Source organism: Dermochelys coriacea, chromosome 6, assembly GCF_009764565.3.
Source record: "Dermochelys coriacea isolate rDerCor1 chromosome 6, rDerCor1.pri.v4, whole genome shotgun sequence".
NCBI lineage: Eukaryota > Metazoa > Chordata > Testudines > Dermochelyidae > Dermochelys > Dermochelys coriacea.
This window is the reverse complement of record NC_050073.1, coordinates 8,101,067-8,123,132: the sequence shown is the minus strand read 5'-3', so window position 1 is coordinate 8,123,132 and position 22,066 is coordinate 8,101,067. Positions and strand designations below refer to the sequence as shown.

General features: G+C 55.7%; 1 protein-coding gene across 1 annotated transcript; it reads left to right on the top strand.

The window, feature by feature from the left end:
• Positions 1 to 13,104: 13,104 nt before the first annotated feature.
• Positions 13,105 to 20,978, top strand: RTN4RL2 (reticulon 4 receptor like 2). Its single transcript, XM_038404291.2, has 3 exons — positions 13,105 to 14,024; positions 17,579 to 18,066; positions 19,077 to 20,978. Exons 1-3 carry the CDS (start codon positions 13,994 to 13,996, stop codon positions 19,854 to 19,856), a joined length of 1,299 nt encoding a protein of 432 aa, XP_038260219.1. The 5' UTR covers positions 13,105 to 13,993; the 3' UTR covers positions 19,857 to 20,978.
• Positions 20,979 to 22,066: the final 1,088 nt, after the last annotated feature.

Below are 22,066 nucleotides of genomic sequence, written 5' to 3'. Positions count from 1 at the left end.
CTTAAGATCCAAGGGTTTGGGTCTGTGTTCACCTATGCAAATTGGTGAGGATTTTTTTCAAGCCTTCCCCAGGAAAGGGAGTGTAGTGCTTGGGGGGATATTTTGGGGGGGAGATGTTTCCAAATGGGCACTTCCCCTGTTCTTGGTGTAACATTTTGGTGATGGCAGCGTTTAACTTAAGCTGGTAAGAATAAGCTTAGAGGGTCTTTCATGTAGGTCCCCACATCTGTACCCTAGAGTTCAGAGTGGGAAAGGAACCTTGACAATAGTGATAGACTGCAAGAGCTCAATTGATTTAGCTTAACAAAGAGAAGGCTTAGGGGTGAGTTGATCACCGTCTATAAGTACCTACATGGGGAACAAATATTTAGTCATGGGCTCTTCTGTCTAACACCATCCAATGGCTGGAAGCTGAAGTTAGACAAATGCATCCTGGAAATAAGGGCTAATTTTTAAAAGTGAGAGTAAATACCCATTGGAACAACTTACCAAGGCTCACGGTGCATTCTCCATCACTGACATTTTTTAAATCAAGAGGGGATGTTTTTCTAAAAACTCTGCTCTGGGAATGATTTGTGGAAGCTCTCTGGCCTGTGTTAAACAGGAGGTCAGGCTAGCTGATCCTTCCGGCCTTGTAGTCTATGAAGATAGATAGATAGATAGATAGATTAGATATGTAAGCAGCGTCAGCAGGTATGAGCTCTACCCTGACATATGGTGGCGAGTCATGGTGAGTTGTGGAAAAGAACTTCAGGGGCTGATCTCATTTGCATAGGCACACCCACCCTGCCTAGATGGTCACTTTGGCTGCTGTAGGAGCCCCAGTTTCTCTGTTATTGGGGCAAGAATAAACTGTTATTATTCTGGTTATGTGAATCAAGGACAGTGGAACTGTCCTTGGCCTTTTGTTATGATGGAGGGACTCATCATCAACTAAGCAGCACTCGCTAGGCAAGGATCATGGGTTCCAATCCCCAGTGAATGGAGAGAAAGAGAGAGGCATGGGCATGAATATGAATATTAATATTAACTTGGTGGTAGGGCCCCCCCTGGTGAGGGTCTTACCTACTAATTGCCCTTCCTTCTCTCTCCACTGTAAAATCTCAGAGCTAATTTTGATTCTATTAGGAGTCTAGTTACAGGCTGCTGAGCTAAATTGACTTTGGGCTAATGCTGCACTAGCACTGAGGCTCCCCTACAAGCTGAAATCACAAAAGAGCTAAACTTACTAAGAGCTAAAATCACTGAGTGTTGTGTTAAATAGTGGGGGAGCCTGAAGATACATTGCAGAGCAGTTTGTGGGATGGCTGGTGGAGCAGAGTGGCTCTTGGAGCAGAGCAGTCTGTGGGGTGGCTGGTAGAACAGAGTAGTTTGTCGGATGCCTGGAGCCGCTCATGGGGGTGGTTGGCAGAGCGGAGCCCCATGGAGAGGTGGGGCAATCAGCTTTGGACCATGTAAGATGCCCCTTAAACCCCGCCCTCCATCTCCACCCAGGTTGGGAGATAAAACTCTGCAGATAAACTTTCGAACTCTGGAGCTGCCCTGCTCTGACCAGGGACAGAGACTTTTGGGTTGCTGGACTCAAGAATCAAGGGGAAAGGACACGCCTCAATTTGCTTGGGGTGGGTTTTTTGCTCATGGGTTGTGTTATGAATCCTGTTTGTGGTGTTTCCCCAACATAATGCCACATTGTTTCTCTCTGTTATTAAAAGGCTTTTTGCTACACTCAGACTCTGTGCTTGCGAGAGGGGAAGTATTGCCTTTTAGAGGCGCCCAGCGGGGGTGGTATATATTTGTCCCAGGTCACTGGGTGGGGGCTCGAGCCAGTTTTGCATTGTGTTATTGGAATGGAACCCCTAGATACTGAACCCGGCCCTTCTTGCTGCCAACTCTGATGGGCAGAAGGGTTACAGATAGTTAGATAGATGATAGAGGGTGAGTATGGGATATGTGCAGAGTGTGGGGTTGGGAGGTGCAGATGGAATACATGAACAGAAGCATGAAAGGCTAGCAGGTGCATATGGGATAGATAGAGGACAAGGTGATGGGTGGGTGGGTAGCAGGGCATCCTGTGGCCCCTCTCCCTGGCGCTATGGAAGCACAATCCTGCCCTGCCTTGCTCCTGGTCCCTTTCAGTCCCTGGGGACTCTGCTGGCACAAACAGCTTGTTTCCCACCAGACCCCATCCTGATGGCGCTGGTGATCACTGTGTTCATGCCGCGTGGCTACATAACATGAGCCCCCAAGCAGGGATCACAAACTGCACTGTGTGGGCAGCCCTGCCTGGCTTCCCACCAGCCTCCTGGTCACAGCCCTGCAGACGGATCCCCCGAGACTGGGGCTGATGGAAATGCTCAGAGTAAACGATTCAGTGGGAACAATTTGTTGGGCTCTGAAGGCATCTGCCATTTGGCTGCTGTTTCTATTTCAGTAGCACCCAGAGATCAGACCCCCATTGTGCCATGTGCTGCACAGACACACAGTGAGAGACAGGCCCTGCACCAAGTGAGATCTGGGCCCCTTTGCACCAGGTACTGCCCAGACACACAGCGAGAGACAGGCCCTGCCCTAGCTGAGATCAGGGCCCTGTTGTGCCAGGCACTGCACAGACACAGTGAGAGTCAGGCCCTGCCCCAAAGAGCTCACACTCCAAATAGTCAAGGCAGATGGGGAAACAGAGGCACAGAGCAGGGCAGTGACTTGCCCATAGGCACAGACTTGATCCAGCAGAGGCAGGACTAGATCCCAGTCTCCTGAGCGGCAGGCTAGTGATTTGGACCCTGGATTTGGACATTCTGTCTCTGACCCCCTAGCTCTGTCTCTACAATCCCACTGGGGTTTCGGAGTTCAGAGTCCGGGTCACCCTGCCAAGGGGCTCCAGGCCTGCAGCGCCCCGTGGGAGCCAGTACCATGGGCTCCATATTTCTAACTAACCCTCTATCTATCTCCATATACAATCATCTATCTGACTTTCTATCTATCTCATAAGCCTCTATTTATGGATCTATCCCCCTCCCCCATAGAGATCCATTTACCTATCACACCCCCTTATCCAGCTGTCTGTCTGTCTACTAAATGGCAAAAATCTTTGTTACTGCCCAGTGACAATTGCCTGTCTCTACCTCTTGCCCTCCTGAAACATGAAGTTCCACCAGACTTAAACCTCTGAAAACCAGGAGCTACAGCGTGAAGGTAAACACTCATGTAACCTTAACTCTGCCCCTTGGAGCTGGCTGGAGTCACTGGCAATTCTCTGCATGCACTCCAGCTGCAGTCACTGAGCTAGGTGTTGTTGTACTGAATGGCGGAGGGGTTGGTGGGTGCAGCTTGGTAGAGCTGTGACTGTGACCTGTGGGGGTGGGACCTCTCAAGAGGGGTTGGTGAGCCCCTCTCCCTGCCCCCTGTGTGTGATCAAAGGAAAGAGGTGTGTGGGTGGGACACTTTTGGGGGTTAGCCAATGTTCTGGGAGGAATCACTGCCACCTGCTGACAGCAGGAGGGAGCCCTGTCTGTGCCCACCAAGGGAAACCCACCCCAGTCACCAGATGCTGGCAGCACAGTCGCTCCGCACCATGCTCCCTGAGCCCAACTCTTTCCCAGTGCAGGCCAGCAATTGACACACCTCACTTTGCTACACTCGGGTGCCCAGTTCCCTGTCTTCTGGACACCCGCCATGCACATCGATCTGCTGCCCCCAGGCACTGGATTTGATTCAACACTCTCCTTAGCACAGGGCACTTCGACCTGTTTAGAGCAGAACCACACTGAAGTTTATTAAATAGAACTAGAGGGAAAGATTCAAATAAAAGCAGGTGTAAGGGGTTGGAAACATCAGGTTACAGGAAAAAGAAAAATATCAGACGCAATCAATAGACTGTACTTATTAAGTAGTCCTTTTCTTGTTACGGTGCATGGTGTCACGGACTCACAGGTCATGCCCACTCTTGGCCCCGTAGGGTCCCTGGGGGGAACCCCCTTCAGTGAGACAGCCCTTCTCAGGTATCCACTCTCTCTGGGAGGGTAAGCCCCTCCGTCTCCTGGAACTGAACCTCTCTGAGCCTTTAGCATGCCTGTCTCTTGCCGTGGTCCCTTTTTGGGAGTCCACTCATTCTGGACCCCTGGGGCCTCCACTCCCAGAGGGAATAATGCAACCCTGTTCTCCAGACCGGAGCAACTCTCAGCCAGCGTAAAGCAGAAGGGTTTATTGAGCATCTGAACACAGCATAGGAAATGCTCGGGGCCCTGAGGCCTGGTGTCTCCGGCATCCAGATGGGCTCTGCCCGCCCTCTCTTCCCAGTCCAGAGACCCCGCGCTTCCCAGCTGGGCATCTGACACCCCCTGCCCCCAAGCCCCGCCTCTGTCCTTTGTCTTCTGTCCAGGTACACTGGGTCACCTGGGCCTCCTCTCCTCTCAACCGTCCTTTGTTCCCCTCTGGCTGGAACCAGCTGGTCAGGTCACCGGGTCCTCTCTCCGCAGCCCATTCTCCTCCCACTGGCCAGAACTGGCTGTGACGTCCGAGCTGGGCCTCCTGGTCACCAGGCCACCAATCGCTGGGGTCTCCATTCTCCCGGCCATTGGCCGGGGTCCCAAGTTTCCTCACTGGTCCCCTGTAACAACAAACTCCCTCTCCCATCACCTCGTTAAACCAGTAACACCCAGGGAAGCAGAGCCCCACCCCCCCCTCCATGCAAACCATTGAAAAAACCAAGAGAAAAACAAGAAAATCCCCCAATTCATCACATCTTTCCCCCCTTGGAGTCTGAACTGAGTGTTGTCACTTAGCCAGTGACCTGGGGAAGCTCAGGGGCCCCGCTCCATGATAAAGCATTGGCTATAACATTGGCACTCCCCTCACAGGGACCACCTCCAAGTCATAACCCAGCAGGAGCAGGCCGCATCTCAGGAGCTTGGCATTAGCCCCTTTCATTTGGTGTAGCCAGATTAGAGGCGAACGGTCAGTGTACACAGTGACGCGCTACCCAAATAGATCTGGCTGCGGCTTTTTAAGGGCCCACACCATGGCCAGGCATTCCTTCTCTATGGCCGCATAGTGCTGCTCCCGGGGCAGCAGTTTCTTGCTCAAATACACAAGGGGATGTCTCTCCCCCTTAGTATCAGTTTGCATCAGCTCCACACCCAGCCCGGTGTCTGAGGCATCGGTGAACACCAGGAAGGGTTTGTTAAAATCCGGGTTTATCAGCACTGAGCTTTGGATGAGTGCCCCCTTCAGCGCACAGAGAGCCCTCTGGCACTGCTCGGTCCAGACCACCTTGTCCAGCTTGCCCTTCCTACAAAGCTCTGTCAGGGGAGCTGCCAGGGAGCTAAAGTGTGGCACAAACCTCTGGTAGTACCCCATCATCCCAATGAAATCTGGACCTGCTTCTTAGTCTGGGGAGTGGGCCAATCCTTGATTGCCTCCATTTTGGCTGGCTCTGGCTTCAGGTGGCTGCTCCCCACCTTGTGGCCCAGGTATGACACCTCTGCCATCCCCGCCTTGCACTTTCCCGCTTTTATAGTCAGTCCTGCATCCTGGAGGCAACCCAGCACCCTCTTCACCTGGGACACATAATCCTCCCAGATTTGGCTAAATACACATATCGTCAATATACTCTAGAGCAAAGTCCTCCATCCCCTTTAGTAACTGATTCACCAGGTGCTGGAAGGTTGCAGGTGCCCTCTTGAGGACAAAAGGCAGAACCAGGAACTCGAAGAACCCTATTGAGATGGTGAAGGCAGACTTCGCCCTGGCCTCTGGGTCCAAAAGCACTTGCCAGTAGCCTTTGGTGAGATCCATGGTAGTGAGGTAACAAGCAGGCCTCAACTTATCTGGGATTTCGTCAGTCCTAGGCATGGGGTAGGCATCAGACATGATGATGGCATTATTGATGACACCGCCAGCCCTTGCTGTTTCAGGTGCAGTAAATAGTCCAGGATAAAGGGAATCTATGACTGTAATGGTGTGGAGTGTCCTTTTGCAGTGACCTATAGTCCACACATGGGTTTTTTTACAGCACTACAACTGCGCAGTTTCTGTGCTCTAAGTGGCTTGGCAGTGTGGACACCTCAGGAGTTACAGCGCAGAAAGCTGCTTTACTGCCCAGAAACTTGCCAGTGTAGACAGGGCCTTTGTAACCCTCCCACCTGAATCTACTCCAGACAGTAAACAGCAGCTGTCTCCAGGGGTGTCCCTTGTTCTCACGTTGATTGGCTCAGCTCTCAGACCTCCCCTCTTCAGGTGCTAGGTTTCGCTCCCAGGCATCAGATTTGGAACACAAGATCCGAGTGTTCCATAACTCTACAGGTATTTCCTGGACAAACATCTTGCAATAACCATGGCAATCAGTTCGACCGTCGCTGTCGGCAGAGACCCCACACAATCCCCATTGCAATAAGAGCGATAAAATCATAAAATCTTAGAACTGGAAGGGACCTCAAGAGGTCATCTAGTCCAGTCCCCTGCACTCAAGGCAGGACTAAGGGATAGACCATCCCTGACAGGTGTTTGTCCAACCTGCTCTTAAAAATCCCCAATGATGGAGATTCCACAACCTCCCTAGGCAATTTATTCCAGTGCTTAACCACCCTGACAGTTAGGAAGTTTTTCCTAATGTCCAACCTAAACCCCCCTTGCTGCAATTTAAGCCCATTGCTTCTTGTCCTATCCTCAGAGGTTAAGAAGAACAATTTTTCTCCCTCTTCCTTGTAACAGCCTTTTATGTACTTGAAAATTGTTATCATGTCCCCTCTCAGTCCTCTCTTCTCTAGACTAAACAAACCCAATTTTTTTAATCTTCCCTCATAGGTCATGTTTTCTAGACCTTTAATCATTTTTGTTGCTCTTCTCTGGACTTTCTCCAATTTGTCCACATCTTTCCTGAAATGTGGCACCCGGAACTGGACACAATACTCCAGTTGAGGCCTAATCAGTGTGGAGTAGAACGGAAGAATTATTTCTCGTGTCTTGCTTACAATACTCCTGCTAATACATCCCAGAATGATGTTTGCTTTTTTTGCAACCGCGTTACACTGTTGACTCATATTTAGCTTGTGATCCACTATGACCCCCAGATCCCTTTCCGCAGTACTCTTTCCTAGGCAGTCATTTCCCATTTTGTATGTGTGCAACTGATTGTTCCTTTCTTGCATTTTGTCCTTATTGAATTTCATCCTATTTACTTCAGACCATTTCTCCAGTTTATCCAGATCATTTTGAATTTTAATCCTATCCTCCAAAGCACTTGCAACCTCTCCCAGCTTGGTATCGTCCACAAACTTTATAAGTGTACTCTCTATGACATTATCTAAATCATTGATGAAGATATTGAACAGAACCGGACCCAGAACTGATCCCTGTGGAACCCCATTCATTATGCTCTTCCAGCATGACTGTGAATCACTGATAATTACTCCCTGGGAACGATTTTCCAACCAATTATGCACCCACCTTATAGTAGCTCCATCTAGGTTGTATTTCCCTAGTTTGTTTATGAGAAGGTCATGCGAGACAGTATCAAAAGCCTTACTAAAGTCAAGATATACCACATCTACCCACAAGGCTTCCTCCCTACCCAACTGTTGGAAATGGGCCACATCACCCTAACTGAATTGGCCTTGTTAGCACTGACCCCCACTCGGTAAGGCAACTCCTATCTTTTCATGTGCTGTGTATTTATACCTGCCTACTCTATTTTCCACTCCATGCTTCTGATGAAGTGGGTTATAGCCCACGAAAGCTTATGCCCAAATAAATTTGTTAGTCTCTAAGGTGCCACAAGGACTCCTGGTCCCACTATACTAGTAGGAGATCTGAGGGAAGGGGCTATACACAGCTCTCCACAGGACAACAGGCTTAGAGTGGTGGGACAGGGCCCATCTCCCAGTGTGACGCTCTCAGCTGAAGAAGAACACTCCATGGAGATGAAACAGCCTGAAACAATAGCTCGGAGAGGTCTCTGCTGCTCCATTCATGTCAGTAGGTGTTCCCATCCCCCTGCACCAGACCTGGAGAGCCTGTGATATGCATCAAGCGTCTCAGTCTCAGTTCCTCAGCACTGTGTCCTTGGGGCATGCTCCCAGTTTGCCTGTTCTCAGCTTCACACCCAGAGGGACAGGGCATCCCCACTCATGGGGGTTAGGAAGACAGGCTCAGACCCCCATAGAGGGACAAGATCCCCCCAGATGATCCCCAGATCCTGGGACACACACAAAGATAGGGAGAAGAAAAGGAGTACTTGTGGCACCTTAGAGACTAACAAATTTGTTAGTCTGTATCCACAAAAAAAAGGAGTACTTGTGACACCTTAGAGAGTAACATGGCTGCTACTCTGAAAGATAGGGAGAGAATCTCAAAGCCCCAAAGAGAGATAGCCCCTATGTCCTGGAACCCATGGGAGGGTAATGGGGGGCTGGCAGCTGCCCCTATTATCCTCCAGCTCCCTATCACTCACCCCCATGTCCATTTTCCCAGTACCTGACCCCACCCTTTCATCTCCACCTAACCTCCTTCCCCCACCCACCAACTCTCTCCTACCTACCCAGCTCTATGTATCCCACTTCCCAGAGTCACCCTCCCTTCACTGAACTCCAAACCCTCTCCCCCATTCCCACCTATTCCTCCACCCCCAATCACCTCCCAGCCAACATTTGCATGTTTCTTTGGAGGGGACCAAAAATAGTGCCAACGCCTTCTGAATATATAGCAGCCTTCCAATTACATTTCCCCCCGAGTCAAAACCCCTTGGCCATCTTGGAGCAAGGTGCCTCCTTTCTTCATTTCAGATTTCTGCCCTGGGCTGATATGAACTCTTAGGGCCTGGGTGACACTGAGATTTAGCAGCTACAACAGTCCCCCTTGAACCACTCTCACCCAACAGATCACAGCCACATTTCCACCCCTGCAGCCGCTCTCTCTGCAAATGCACAGCACTATCCATTTAGGCCATGCCTACACTAGCATTTATGTTGGCAAAACTTTTGTCACTCGGGGTGTGAAAAAAACACACACACCCCAAGCAACATAAGTGTTGCCGGCATAAGCACTCGTGTGCACAGCACTGTGTTAGTGGGAGATGCTCTCCTGCCAGTAATGCTACTTGTTGAGCTGGTTTTATGATGTTGGCAGGAGAGCTCTCTCCTGCTGGCATAACATGGCTACATGAGTGCTCTTACTGCGGCACGGCTGTGTCAGTACAGGCAGCTGCGCCGCTGTAAGCTTGTAAGTGTAGACATTGCCTTAGCCCTGCTAGGCATGCACCTAACTGGAGAACCAAACCCTTTGACTCATAACATTGTAATTTGATTCCCCCCGCTCCTCTCCCCCCAGCTGGGGGTATGGTACACTCAGTTGGGGTAACTCTAGAGCATTTGAGATCCTGGTGTGATGATCTCAACTCTGGTTTGATCTCCAGCTATCTACAAAAAAAAACAACCAAACAAAAAAAGACAAAACATGTCAACTTTAAGACAAGATTTTTTTTTGTCTGTATCTCAGGACCCCAAGAGTCAATCTGCCACCACATTGCCTTGTGATCTCCTTAGATCTCACAAACTAACCAGTCATGGACCTGGCTATCCTGGAATGGCAAAGCTCCAACAGATGGTGGGAAATTGGAGAGGGGTTAGAGAAGAGTCCCAAGAATGATTAAAGGATTAGAAACCTGCCTTATTGTCTACTGTATCACAACGGTTAGATATCAAATGAGAAGTTTATGTATGTTTTGTTATGTTTGTTTTTTCTATACATCTTTCTAAAAAATAACAAACACTTAAAGAAAAGAAAAGAAAAGAAAAGAAAAGAAAAGAAAAGAAAAGTTATAGTGGTAGACTGAAGGAGTTCAATATAGGTTTCAGAGTAGCAGCCGTGTTAGTCTGTATTCGCAAAAAGAAAAGGAGTACTTGTGGCACCTTAGAGACTAACAAATTTATTTGAGCATAAGCTTTCATGAGCTACAGCTCACAGTTGCATCCGACGAAGTGAGCTGTAGCTCACGAAAGCTTATGCTCAAATAAATTTGTTAGTCTCTAAGGTGCCACAAGTACTCCTTTTCTTTTTGGAGTTCAATATCGTTTAACAAAGACAAGGTTAAGGGGTGACTTGATCACAGTCTCTAAGTATCTACATGAGGAGCAAATATTTAATAATGGGCTCTTCAATCTAGCAGAGAAAGGTCTAGGATAATCTAATGGCTGGAAGTTGAAGCTAGACAAATTCAGACTGGAAATAAGGTGTAAATGTTTAACAATGAGGATAATTACCCATTGGAACAATTTATCAAGGGTCCTGGTGGATTCTTCATCACTGACCATTTTTAAGTCAAGATTGGCTGTTTCCCTAAAAGCTGTGCTCTAGGAATGATTTTGGGAAGTTCCCTGGCCTACGTTATCCAGGAGGTCAGACTAGATGATCACAGTGGTCCCTTCTGGCCTTGGACACTCTGAGTCTATGAAATAACCCCCAGTTTGGCTCAGTAACTGAACTCTGCACATGCCCCCACCCCCGGGGACACAAAATTTGGAGGCCATCTGAAGCTGTGTGGCCCTCAGAGCACTTACAAATGTTGAGCTGTAAACAGAATGCTAGTCTTAACATTAACTACAGCAGCATTGGGGAGCCACGACTGTCTGTCTGCCTAGCTATTAAATAGCAAAACTCTTTGTTAATGCAGAGTGTTGCATGCCTGGTGCTATCTCATACCCTTACAGAACATCAAGTTCAGCTAAACTTAAATCTCAGAAAACCTGCAGCTACAGTATGAAGGTAGATGACCACGCAACCTTAACTCTGACCCTTGGAGCTGGCTGAAGTCACTGGCAATTCTCTTCATGCACTCTGGCTGCAGTCACTGGGCTAGGTGTCGCTGTACTGAATGGCAAAGGGGTTGGCTGAAGCAGCTTGGCAGAGCTGTGATTGTGACATGAGGTGCCCTGGAGGCTGTGCCCATCTGGGGGTGTATGTGAGCCTCTCTCCCAGCCCCCCCATGTGTGTGGTCACAGGAGCGGTGCATGTGCACCTGGGGAGATCCAAAAAGAAAAGGAGTACTTGTGGCACCTTAGAGACTAACAAATTTATTAGAGCATAAGCTTTCGTGAGCTACAGCTCACTTCATCGGATGCATTTCCGATCGATGGGGAGATCCAATCTGCCTCATTTCAGCACTGAGTTGTGTACATTATGTCACTAGCGGGCCACAGGAGCATCTTGATGTGGGGATTGTCAACAGTGAGGTGGGAGCTGTGGATGGGCAGTGGGGTTAATGAAGGTTAAGTGAGCGTATGGTGTTAGAGAGCATCATGTGCATAGGCAATCAGTTATCTGTCCACCAATCCATCAATCTCTATCGCTATACATCAGTCGATCTTTCTATCCAACTATCTGTCACGTGCACATCTATCCATCCCTCCATCTCAAACACGATGATAAATATACCTACCGCATACACACCTGTCTAGTTGTCTTTCTATATGAACTTCTAACTATAGCATTCACCCCACATCCCCTACAGCCCCTCTGTCTCTACCTATCTGCTCACATCCCTGCTATCTATATCAATCTATCCCATACATGTCTGTCTGTCTGTCCAGCTCAGGTCCTGGGGGACAGCTCTCAACTCATGTTGACACTGGGGTCAGAGGTCAGTGCCATGGATCCTCTCGGGGGCGTTATTCTTCACCCCATGATGCTAGAGGGATATTGCTCTTGGGCCTTTCCCATCCATGCAGAGACCAGGCCATACCTGCCCTGGTGCCAGGGGAAGGGCTACAGTGCCAGAGGCTGCAGGTCCGCACCAACACACACACCCTACCTTGCCCCTGGGGTGCCCAGCTCCACAGCCTGCTCCCCTCTGGTGGGCGGGGGGCAGGCAGCATGAGGCTCTGCATGTGGGGGTGAGGACATCTCTGCCCCACACAAGGCTCCCAAAGGAAATTTTACCTCTCACGGACAATTAACCTTTGGGGCCCAGACATGTAATGGGGGTATGTGGAGAGGGTGGGTAGCTATGCGGGGTGGGGGGCAAGTGGGGGTTGGGTGTGCTGGAGAGGGTGGGTAGCTCTGGGGGTGGCAGCACAGTGGGGGGATGGGTATGCTGGAGGGGGTGGGTAGCTCTAGAGATGGGGGCACAGTGGGGGGTTGGGTATGCTGAAAAAGGGGGCATGGAGGGCATTGGGAAGCACCCAGACTCTGCATAGCCCATCCCTGCTTGGGTCCCCGTTGCATTTTGGGTCCCCCTTGGGCACGGAGCACATGGCCAGCAGCAGATGACAGCCCCCTGAGTCAGCGCCCACCGCCCACCCGCACCCGCAGCGTCTGTCTCTCCATCTTGTGATATTTCGCTCCCCGGGAGCTGCACCGGAGGCAGTGCAGCAAACAAATCCTGCGCCAGCTTGTGCCGCAGCAGCCTGGCATAGCCCACCAACCCAGGCCCCCACCCCCCTGCCCAGCCCTGGGCAACATGGCCATGGTCGGGGCACACACAGCCCTGCCAGCCACAGGGTACAGCTCGTGGTCCATCAACCCCCCGGGGCACAGACTGCTGGGCTGGTGGGGGGCTGGGAGTGTGAATCCTGGCGCTGGTGTCCTGGGGCATGGATCCCTCTACTTTCAGCCGGGCATACGGCTCCAGAACTGCCTCAACATGGCAAGATGAGCAGAGAAGGGGGGCAGGGTGGGCACAGGGCCAGAGTTGCTGGTTGGTTTCCTGGGAGTGTGTTGCCTGCTGGCAGATGAGTCCCTGGCAACGCCAGCACCAGCTGGTGCCTATTCCCAGCTCTCTGGCAGCGGCTCCTCCTCCCCCTCCCACCCGGCTCTGCTCCCAGATGTGCCCGTCAGAGCCCCAGAGCAAGGGAGGGGTTGGATGGGGAGGATCCCTCTCTTGGCTCCTCCCACTTCCCACCTTAAGCCCCGCCTCAGCCCCCAGCTCCCTTGCCCTGCTAGACGGTGAGCCAGCCCAGGCCCCGGGATGGCTGGCTCAGGGGGGGCAGGGAATGGGGCACAGGGCCTTTCCCCTCTCGGGGGCGCTGGATCTGATCCCACCCAGAGCAGGGGACTGGCTGGCTCGGGGGCGGGGTGGGGAATGGGACGCGGGGCCTTTTCCCTGTGAGGGTGCGGTGATGCCCTCCCAAGGATGGGGAGGCTGGGGGGCGGTGTCCTGCCCACCGATCTCGCCTGTTGCAAGGGGCACTGGCCGTCCCGCTCCCCGCCCTTTGTTGGCATCTGGAGCCCAGAGCCCTTGGGCTGCCCCCGCTGGGGCGGGGCGGAGCCCGGCCCTTCAAGGGTTAAGCGGCGGCCCCGCGGCAAGGGGAGGAGCCGCCGGGCCGGGATAAGGCTCCGCGGCGCGCCCGGCTCCCTCCTCCCCGCGAGCGGCCGGGAGCGCAGCGCAGGGTGCCCGGAGCGCAGCGCCTCCAGCCCCGCCACGCCCCGGCCCGGCCCGGCCCCGGCCCCCGCCGGCATGAGGCCATGTCGCCGGCGCAGCGGGGGCTAAAGGTGCCCTCCAGGGGCGCAGGGAGAGCGCCGGGTGCCGCCGGGCTGAGCGCACCGGGCACCAGCATTGGAGAGAGCTGTGCGCTCAGCGCCCCTGCCCAGGCGCGGGCACTGGACTAAGTTCCCCCCGAGCGCTGGAGAGCGCCGCAGGCTGAGCGCACCGGGCACCGGACTGAGCGCACCAGGCGCTGGCATTAGAGAGTGCTGTGTGTGGCGTGCCCTCTGCCCAGGCGCCAGCACCAGACTGGGCACTGGCACGGAACCGAGCACCCCGGGCGCCAGCGAGCCCTGTGGCCTGAGAACCCAACGCCCGGGCACCGGTGAGCCCTGCAGACTTGGCAGTGGACTGAGTCCCCCGAGCGTTGGTGTTGAGCCGCTGCAGGCTGGGCTTTGGCAAGCACCCCGTCCAGCTGGATCGGCGCTGGGCACCTGGACGCTGCTGGCCGAGGGTCGCTGAGGCTGGGATCTGCCCCTGCCCTGCTCCGTCTATCTGCCCTTCTACGCTCACCTTGGCAACATGCTGCCCCGGCCGGTACGCCTTCTGTGCGGTAAGTGCCATTGCCAGCTGGCTCCTAGGCTTCACCCCGGGGCCCGGTGGGACCAAACAGGAGCTGCTGCTGGCTTGGCAGCATGGGGAGGATAAGATGGTGCTGAGGGGAAGTACCAGGTGGAGGGCAATGCTGGGGGGGGCACAGGTGGGGCGGTGTTAGGGTTGGAGGACACAGTGTCCTGGGTGAGGGGGACACTGCCAGGACAGTGCTAGCAGGGGGAGAGGGACAGTGCTGGGGGGGTAGAGATGAGACATTGCTGAGTGGGCGACACAGCACCCTTGGGGGTGGGGGATGTGTCAGGGATGGAGGGAACAATGATGGGGCACTGACAGCACAGCTCCCTGCGGTGGTGCTGGGGGGAACACAAGCACCCTTGATGGGCATGGAAGGGGATAGCGGCGGGGGGAGGATGGGAGGGTGCGGGGCAGCTATGGACAGGAGGGTGCTAGGGGGCAGCAGGACACACAGCATTGGGTTCATGAGCAAGACAAGTCCTGGGGTGGGTGGGGACTGTTCATGCCCTGGCCTGGGGGGTGCAGGGCACTGTGATGGGGAGGGGGAAGTCAGAGCAGTGTAGGCCACACTCTGTCTCCCCCCACCCTGTGAGCACAGGGACAGGGAATGGGGGAGCTGAGCACCCCCTGCTCCTGAGGCCAGGGGCGGTGCCACCCTCCTTGCCACACATCCAGCTGCTTAGTTACCTGGGGGTAGGCCAGGGAATGGGCCATGGGGCCTTCCCCTCTAGGGGGTGCTGGCTTTGATTCAGCTGTGGAGATGAGGGATGGGTTGGCTGGCTGGGGGGGTGTTCTCCCAGACCCCCAAATGCACACATCTGGTGAGAGGCGTTTCAGCTGTGCCCCCTGCAGGAGAGGGCTGGGGTGGATGGGGGAGGAGCATGTTCTTCTCTTGAGTATTTGGTGCCCAGGGGCTGGTCCTCCAGAGCTGACTCGGCTGATGAGAGGGGGAGGGAGACAGATGAGTCGAGGGAGGGGGCAGATAGGGAGGGATTGGCAGGGGGGATACGAGGGGGCGAAGCAAGGATCAGAGGAGCTGAGCACACAAGGGGTGGGTCTGGTGTTGCTGCTCCCCTGGCACTGGGGAGGGGGAGTAGGCTTGGCAGCGCTGCCCCCTGCTGGCCTAGTCCTGGTGCCCCTGGCGACTGGTGCCATTTATAGCCATTGCGTTATGCAAGAGCTCCCAGCACGGCCAGCAGCTTATTTTGGGGGTCTTAAATTATGGACAAGCATGGAGCAGCTCCCGGCAGCACGGAGCCCCCTCGCCTGCATCACTCACTGCGTCACCACCTCACAGCCTCCCTGCCAGCCTTCGCCCTGCATCGTAGTGAGGGAGGCTGTTCTTTAGGTATTGCCCCTGCCCTTCTGCTTTCCAGAGCCTTCATCCTCACCCCACCTTCCTCTTCGGGGGCTCCCTCAGCTGTGGAGCCTTCTTTGCCAGCCAGCTGCCTCCTCTTAGGGCTCCCCCCTCCATCTGTCTGAGCGTCTGATCCTATGGGGACCACCCCTCACCTTTGTTCCCATCAGCAGCCATCTCTGCACTGCTCCCACCCTCCATCCCCACCATCCTCTTCCTCTGTAGGAGGCTGGATTGCTCTCCCGAGCCTTAGATCTGCAGTTTCTGCCCTTCCCCTTCCCCTCCCCTTCTTCTGATTTCCCTCCCCCTTGATCTTCCCTTCCCCCAGGGCTCACTGCCCTGGTTTTGGGGGGGGCATACCCATCCGATTCTATACCTGCCTCCCTGCTCCCCTCTTTCCATGGCCAAGTGCCATGTCCTGGGGACCCCACTCCCCCAGCTCTGCCTCCTGGGTCAGTGGTTCCCCTATTGGTTGGTCAGGTGCTCAACTGGGCATAAGCTGAGGTGGCACAGACTCTGCCCCAGCCCTCGGCAGGAGAAAGAGAGGGATCAGACAGCCACAATGGAGCTACCTACAGCTGGTGCCTGGGTCACTGCAAAGAGTCAAGAAAGTGGCTGAAGATCTGGAAAGGGAGGGACTGCCACAGTCCTGGGGGAGGGCATGGGGAATATGCCTGGGCAGTATTCTAGGGTGCTGGCATGGGGCCCACAAGGTAAGCAGGAGAGGAGAGGTGGCACTGTGCCAACCCCCCACCCTGGGGCCAAGTGCTGATGAGGCAGGAAGGCTGGTGAAATGCAGACTGGGTGAGGGGTGCCATCCTGGCCTCCCTTTGGGGAGCGGAGTCAGACTCCAGTGAGGGACCCCTGCCCACTGGCTGGTAGCAGGGAGTGAATGGAGCGGGCAGCCCAGCTAGGGCAGGTACGGGGCCTTGGGAGAGGGGGATCTGAGGGGGGAAGGGTTGGGGCAGGGAGAGAGAATAGGACTGGCCTTGTGGGAGATGAACCCAGAACAGGCAGAGCTGCCCTGGTGGGCACAGACCATGCTGAAGGCCATACAGAAGTGGGAGGGTGGGTAGGCTGAGAATCTTCCATCCCCCTCCCCCTCCCTCAACCTGCACTTAGAGAGAGCCATAGGCCTGAATTATGGATGAGGCTTCTTGGGTTACAGCTGCTCGACCAGGGGTGGGGGCCCAAACAGTTCCCCAGGCACTGGGCATTGCTGGACTCCTGCCCAGCCCCAGAGGAGTGCTAAGGAGGCACTGCTGGACCAGTCCTAAGGGGACATTGCTTAATCCTCTGAGAAGGATTAAGGGATCAGAATTCAGCTCCTCAGATTCCCAGAGAGAGACAGGAAGTGCCCCATACAGGGCCTGGGGGACCTTTATCGACACCCCTCAGTGAGAGACAGGGAGCGGAGTTGGCAAGGAATGCTCATAGGAACTACCACACTGGGTCAGACCAATGGACCATCTAGCCCAGCATCCTGTCTGCCGACATGGGCCAATGCCAGGTGCTTCAGAGGGCATGAACAGAACAGGGCAATTACTGAGTGATCCATCCCCTGCTGTTCAGTCCCAGCTTCTGGCAGTCAGAGGCTAGGGACACCCAGAGCATGACGATTGTCCTGTACCTGCCTGAGCCTGGGGGGTCTGAGTGTGGGGATCTCCCCCTGAGTAAGCCAGCCCCACGCACACGCACAGTGGGTGTGCGTGTGGCTGGAGCTGCCTTGTAGGGAGAGGAACACGTGTGGGTCCTGAGTGGGGAAGGGGAGAAGAGGAGGCGGGGGTGCATGAACAGAAATGGCAGCAGCTTGTGTCACTCGTTCTGGCGTCAGCCGCCCACCTACACATGCTCTGGGCACATGCATTTGCACATGGGACACGTGCACAGAAGTGTTCCCACGAGAACACACGGGTGCGTTTGCCGCCTGTGGTCAGGAGCACCCATGGCCCCAGGCCTGGGAACACCCACCCGTCCCCCTGGGAATGGAGACTCCATATTGGAAGGTGCCCAAAGGACACCGCAACACACATAGACACCAGGATCACAATGCTTGGGTAGGAGAGCACATGCAAGGCAGGGGCATGGGGTTGGCTCTGGCTGGGTGGAGTTGGGGCTCTGGTGCACTGGGTGGTCCTGGTGCAACAGCCCCTCTCACCTCCTGCCTCTCTGTTTTCCAGGTTCCGTCACACCGCTCTTCTGCCTCCTGGCACTGATGGCGGCCCTGCCCCCGGGGGCACCCACCTGCCCTATGCTGTGCACCTGCTACTTCTCCCCACCCACAGTCAGCTGCCAAGCCAACAACTTCTCGTCAGTGCCCCTGGTGCTGCCCCCCAACGCCCAGCGCCTCTTCCTGCAGAACAACCTGATCGGGGCACTGCGGGCGGGTACCTTCGGGCCCAGCACTGTCACCCTCTGGCTGTACTCCAACAACATCTCCTCCATCCAGCCCGGCACCTTCCGCCACCTGTCCGCCCTGGAGGAGCTGGACCTGGGGGACAACCGCAACCTGCGCAGCCTGGACCCCGACACCTTCCGGGGGCTGGAGCGCCTGCAGTCCCTACACCTCTACCGCTGCCAGCTCAGCAGCCTGCCCAGCACCCTCTTCCGCAGCCTCTTCAGCCTCCAGTACCTGTACCTGCAGGAGAACAACCTGCTCTATCTCCAGGTGGGTGGGGGCAGGGATTCCCCTGATGCCTGCGTGCCAGCAGCTCGGACTGGGGCACTGGCTGGCTCCAGAGGTGGGGAATGTGACATGGCCTTTCCCCTCTAGGGGGTGCCAGTTCCCACCCAGCCCCGGGGTGGGACACTGGCTGGTTCAGGGGGTGATGAGTGGGACCTGGGAGCCTTTTCCCTCCTAGGGGGCACCAGCTACAGTCCTGCTGAGCTGGGGGCTGTATTCTCTGGGCTTAGGCTGAGATCCCCACCTATCCTCTTGCTGCCTGGCCAATGCAGCTCCCCTCCCCCACTCTCCTGCAGGCAAGCTGGGGGGAGCAGAGGGGCTCTTTGGTGCCTTGCCAGCCAGCTACTCTCAAACCACAGTCCATCCGGCCCCGGGTGTTGTGGCTCCTCCACGGAAAGGAGCAGCCCAGCGCCTGCAGCTTGCACCAGGGCGGGGGGGCAAGGACAGGGAGGCCCTGCCAGACAGCACTGCCTCCAGCATAGCGTGCCCTGCCCTGCAGAGATCACAGGGTTGGGAGCTGGGTGGTTAGGGGGCAAAGCTTGTGTCATGTCCTCTGACTTGCCTGCCATCCGTCCCTCCCTCTCAATGTCATCTCGCCCCTCCTCCCTTCGTCCAATCTCTCTCTCTCTCCATCCCTCTGTCATCTCTTCCTCTCCTCCTGCTTTCCTTCCACCTCCCTCTATCATCCCTGGATCCTTCCTTCCATTCCTCCCCCTCTATTTCACCATCCACCCTTCCCTTCCCCCATCCACCTTCTTCCCCCATCCATCCAACTCTACCACTCCTCTCTCCCTTCTTTCTACCCCCTCTGTCCATCTGTGCGTGCTTCCTTCCATCCATCCACCCCCTCTCCATCGATTCCTCCATCTATCCATCTCTACCCCTTCTCTCCTCCTCTCTCCCCTCCTTTTTCTTTTTTTCTACTCGGCTCTCCATCCACCCCTCCTCCCCTTCTTTTTCCCCCACTCTCCATCCCTCCTGCCTTGATCTCTCAGGACGACCTGTTTGTGGACCTGGCCAACCTGAGCCATCTCTTCCTGCACGGGAACAGGATCCGGGTGCTGTCAGAGCACGTGTTCCGGGGGCTGTGGGGGCTGGACCGGCTGCTGCTGCACGTCAATTGGCTGCACTCCGTGCACCGCTGGGCCTTCCGCGACCTGGCCAAACTCACCATCCTCTACCTGTTCAACAACAGCTTGGCGACGCTGCAGGGCGAGACGCTGGCCGAGCTGCCCTCGCTGGAGTTCCTGCGCCTCAACAACAACCCCTGGGCCTGCGACTGCCGCGCCCGCTCCTTGTGGGCCTGGCTGCAGCGCTCCCGCGTCTCCAGCTCGGCCGTGGCCTGTGCCACCCCGCCGGAGCGCCAGGGCCGTGACCTGCGCCACCTGAGCCAGGCTGATTTCTGGGACTGCCTCCCGGCCAACCGCGCCCCAGCCCGGCCTGCAGGGGGCAGCAAGGCCGAGGCAGGCTGGCCCCGCAGCAATAGCTCCTCCAACCACCTGTACGGGCTGGGGGACGTTGGGGCGCCCGCCGCTGACCCCTCCTCCTTCTACCGGGACCTGCCGGCCAGTGACATCCGCAGCCCTAAGTACGACTCGCCCACCGAGGTGGACTACTGGGCCGGCTATGGTAGTGAGGAGGGCCGGCTCAAAGAGGGGTGTGCTGGCCCCGGCTGCTCCCCGCTGGACTCCGGGGTCTGCCGGCCAGGCACGCTGCCCGCAGCCCTATCCCCGCTGCTGCTGCTGCTGCTGCTGTTGGGGCCCCCCGGGCTCTGACCCAGCCCCTCCAGACTGCCCCAGACTGAGCAAGGACAGCGACTATGGGAGGAGGGGAGGACAGGCCCTAAATAACCCCCCCATGGCACTGAGACTGAGGGCGGCAGGCCCTGAGCCCCCCTTCTGGGACTGAGCCTTCCTTGTTTCTCTCTCACACACCTGCCCTTGTGGGCAGCTGGCTAGTGGGGAATGTGGAGTTTGAGCAACGGGCGCTTTCTCGATGCCCAGTGGGTTTCTGCTGCTTGTCTGCTTTTGGATGGGAGCCCATCAGTGCAAACAGGACCCCCAGAGAACCCCCTGCTGGCACCCCAACTTCCCTCCCCATGGAGCCCCCACACCTCCAGGGAACACCCCCATAGGACCCCACCCAGCAACACCCCCATCTGATTCCCCCTCCCCCACCCAAAGGGACCCTTCCATGCTAGCCCCCAACCCCATTGATGTTGCTCACTGGACCCCCCCCACGCACTGCACCATCTCTCCCACCCTGGTTAGAGCCCCTCCTTCCTATGTGACAAGCTGTGCAGGGGGACCGGCTGTTGGATGCCTCTTCCCCCTGCAGAAGTCCACAGCATGGTCCCTAGGAGTTATAGCTCCCCTCCTGCTGAAGGGGGGGGGATCAGTGTCCTTTTAATCCCCCCTACTGTCCCCTCCAAGCCACACCACCCCTTGCTCCCACAACCACCACCACCCCCCCGCAGCCCATTGCCTGCATCCCTATAATCTCCACTCCAAGCTACTGCCTCCCCCACACACAACCCCCCCCACACTGCCTCCTAATGTAGAGAGAGGGAGCAGCGTCCCCTCCCCCACAGTGCTCCCAGCCCCTACTTTCTCTCTCCCACATGATTACCCCCCCCATCCCCACCCACCTCTCCCTTTCCCCATCTCCATGTTCCTGGACTGGCCTGCAGGGATGAAAGCTCTTTCCTTTTCCCCTTCCCTCCTCTGAGTCTGGTGGGATCCCTCCCCCCCCCAAGCCCCGCTCTGCGGCTCTAACCCCCCTTTGCCGACACGTCTGATGCTGGATGTTTTCTGCTGCTCACCCCGGCCCCCTTCTAACAAGCAAAAAAAAAAAAGGGTTGGAAAATTATTTATTAAAAAAAAAATTCTATTATTTTAGGCCGGTTTGTTGGACTTAGTCACTCAAGCACATGGGCAGCAGCTGCCTTGGAGTCCAGTTCCTGAGCTTGCCCGCTCTTGCCTGGGCAGCACAAGGATATTCAGATTGCTGGCTCCTGGCTTGCTCTCCGGATCCCATCTCAGGCCAGGAGGGTGCCAAGCCAGGTGGGTCTGAGCCCTGATGAGGTAGGTGCCCTCCTTACCAGCTCCTCATGCCAGCTGGCACAGATTCTCATCCCCGCAGAGTGGGCATGGACTCAGCAGGCAGGGGAGGTGAGCAGCAGCAGCTCTGGCAGCTTTTGGTCTCTTGCCCACAGAATCTCTGCTCTCATTTCAAAACAGCAGCTTCTGGCTCCTGAAGCTGGCAGTGATTTGGGGGAATCCTGGTGGCCCAACCCTTTTGGCCCCATGCCTCCCTGCCCCTGACGACTATCCCTATCTCAGCATCGTAGCGATAACCCCGCAGAGGCACGGCATGTGCATGCTGCTGCCTGAGTCTGCAGCCAGCTTGAGCCAATGGCCTTGGGGGTTTCCCTTTTAGTTGCGTAGGCTGTTAACTCTGGAACCCAAGGATGGTGATCACACTGACAATGCCATGAACTGGTGGGTTGCTGCCCAGCATCTACCTTCAGGGGCCTGGCATGCTTGCACCCCATGTTCACTCGTGTTCTCTTGCCCCCCTGCACTTCTGTCTTCCCATTATTGGGGTTAGGGGTGGGTGCAGGGTGAGCATGATCATGGGGTGGGGGTGAGGGGTGGGGTGGTCACAGGGGGATGGGAGTTGGAGGTCAGTGAGGGGGGGTCAAGGCAGGGTCTCCCTGGAGCCCTATACTGTGGAGGTGTAGGCAGGTCTGGTGCTGAGCCAGCGGGGGTGGCTCTGCCTTTCCAGGTCATGTCGTTCGCCTCATGAAATATTCCCAGCCTCTCTTGCAGAACAGCAGCACGAGCCAGTGAGCATGGCGGTGTGAAAGAGCCTTCCCCCATCCGTGTCCAGGGGTCACCTTGTGCCATGTGAACCCTGGTCCCACCCCGCCCCTTCTACCCTGATCCTCATGAGGCTCAAGGGACCTGTCCAGCCATGGGGGGAG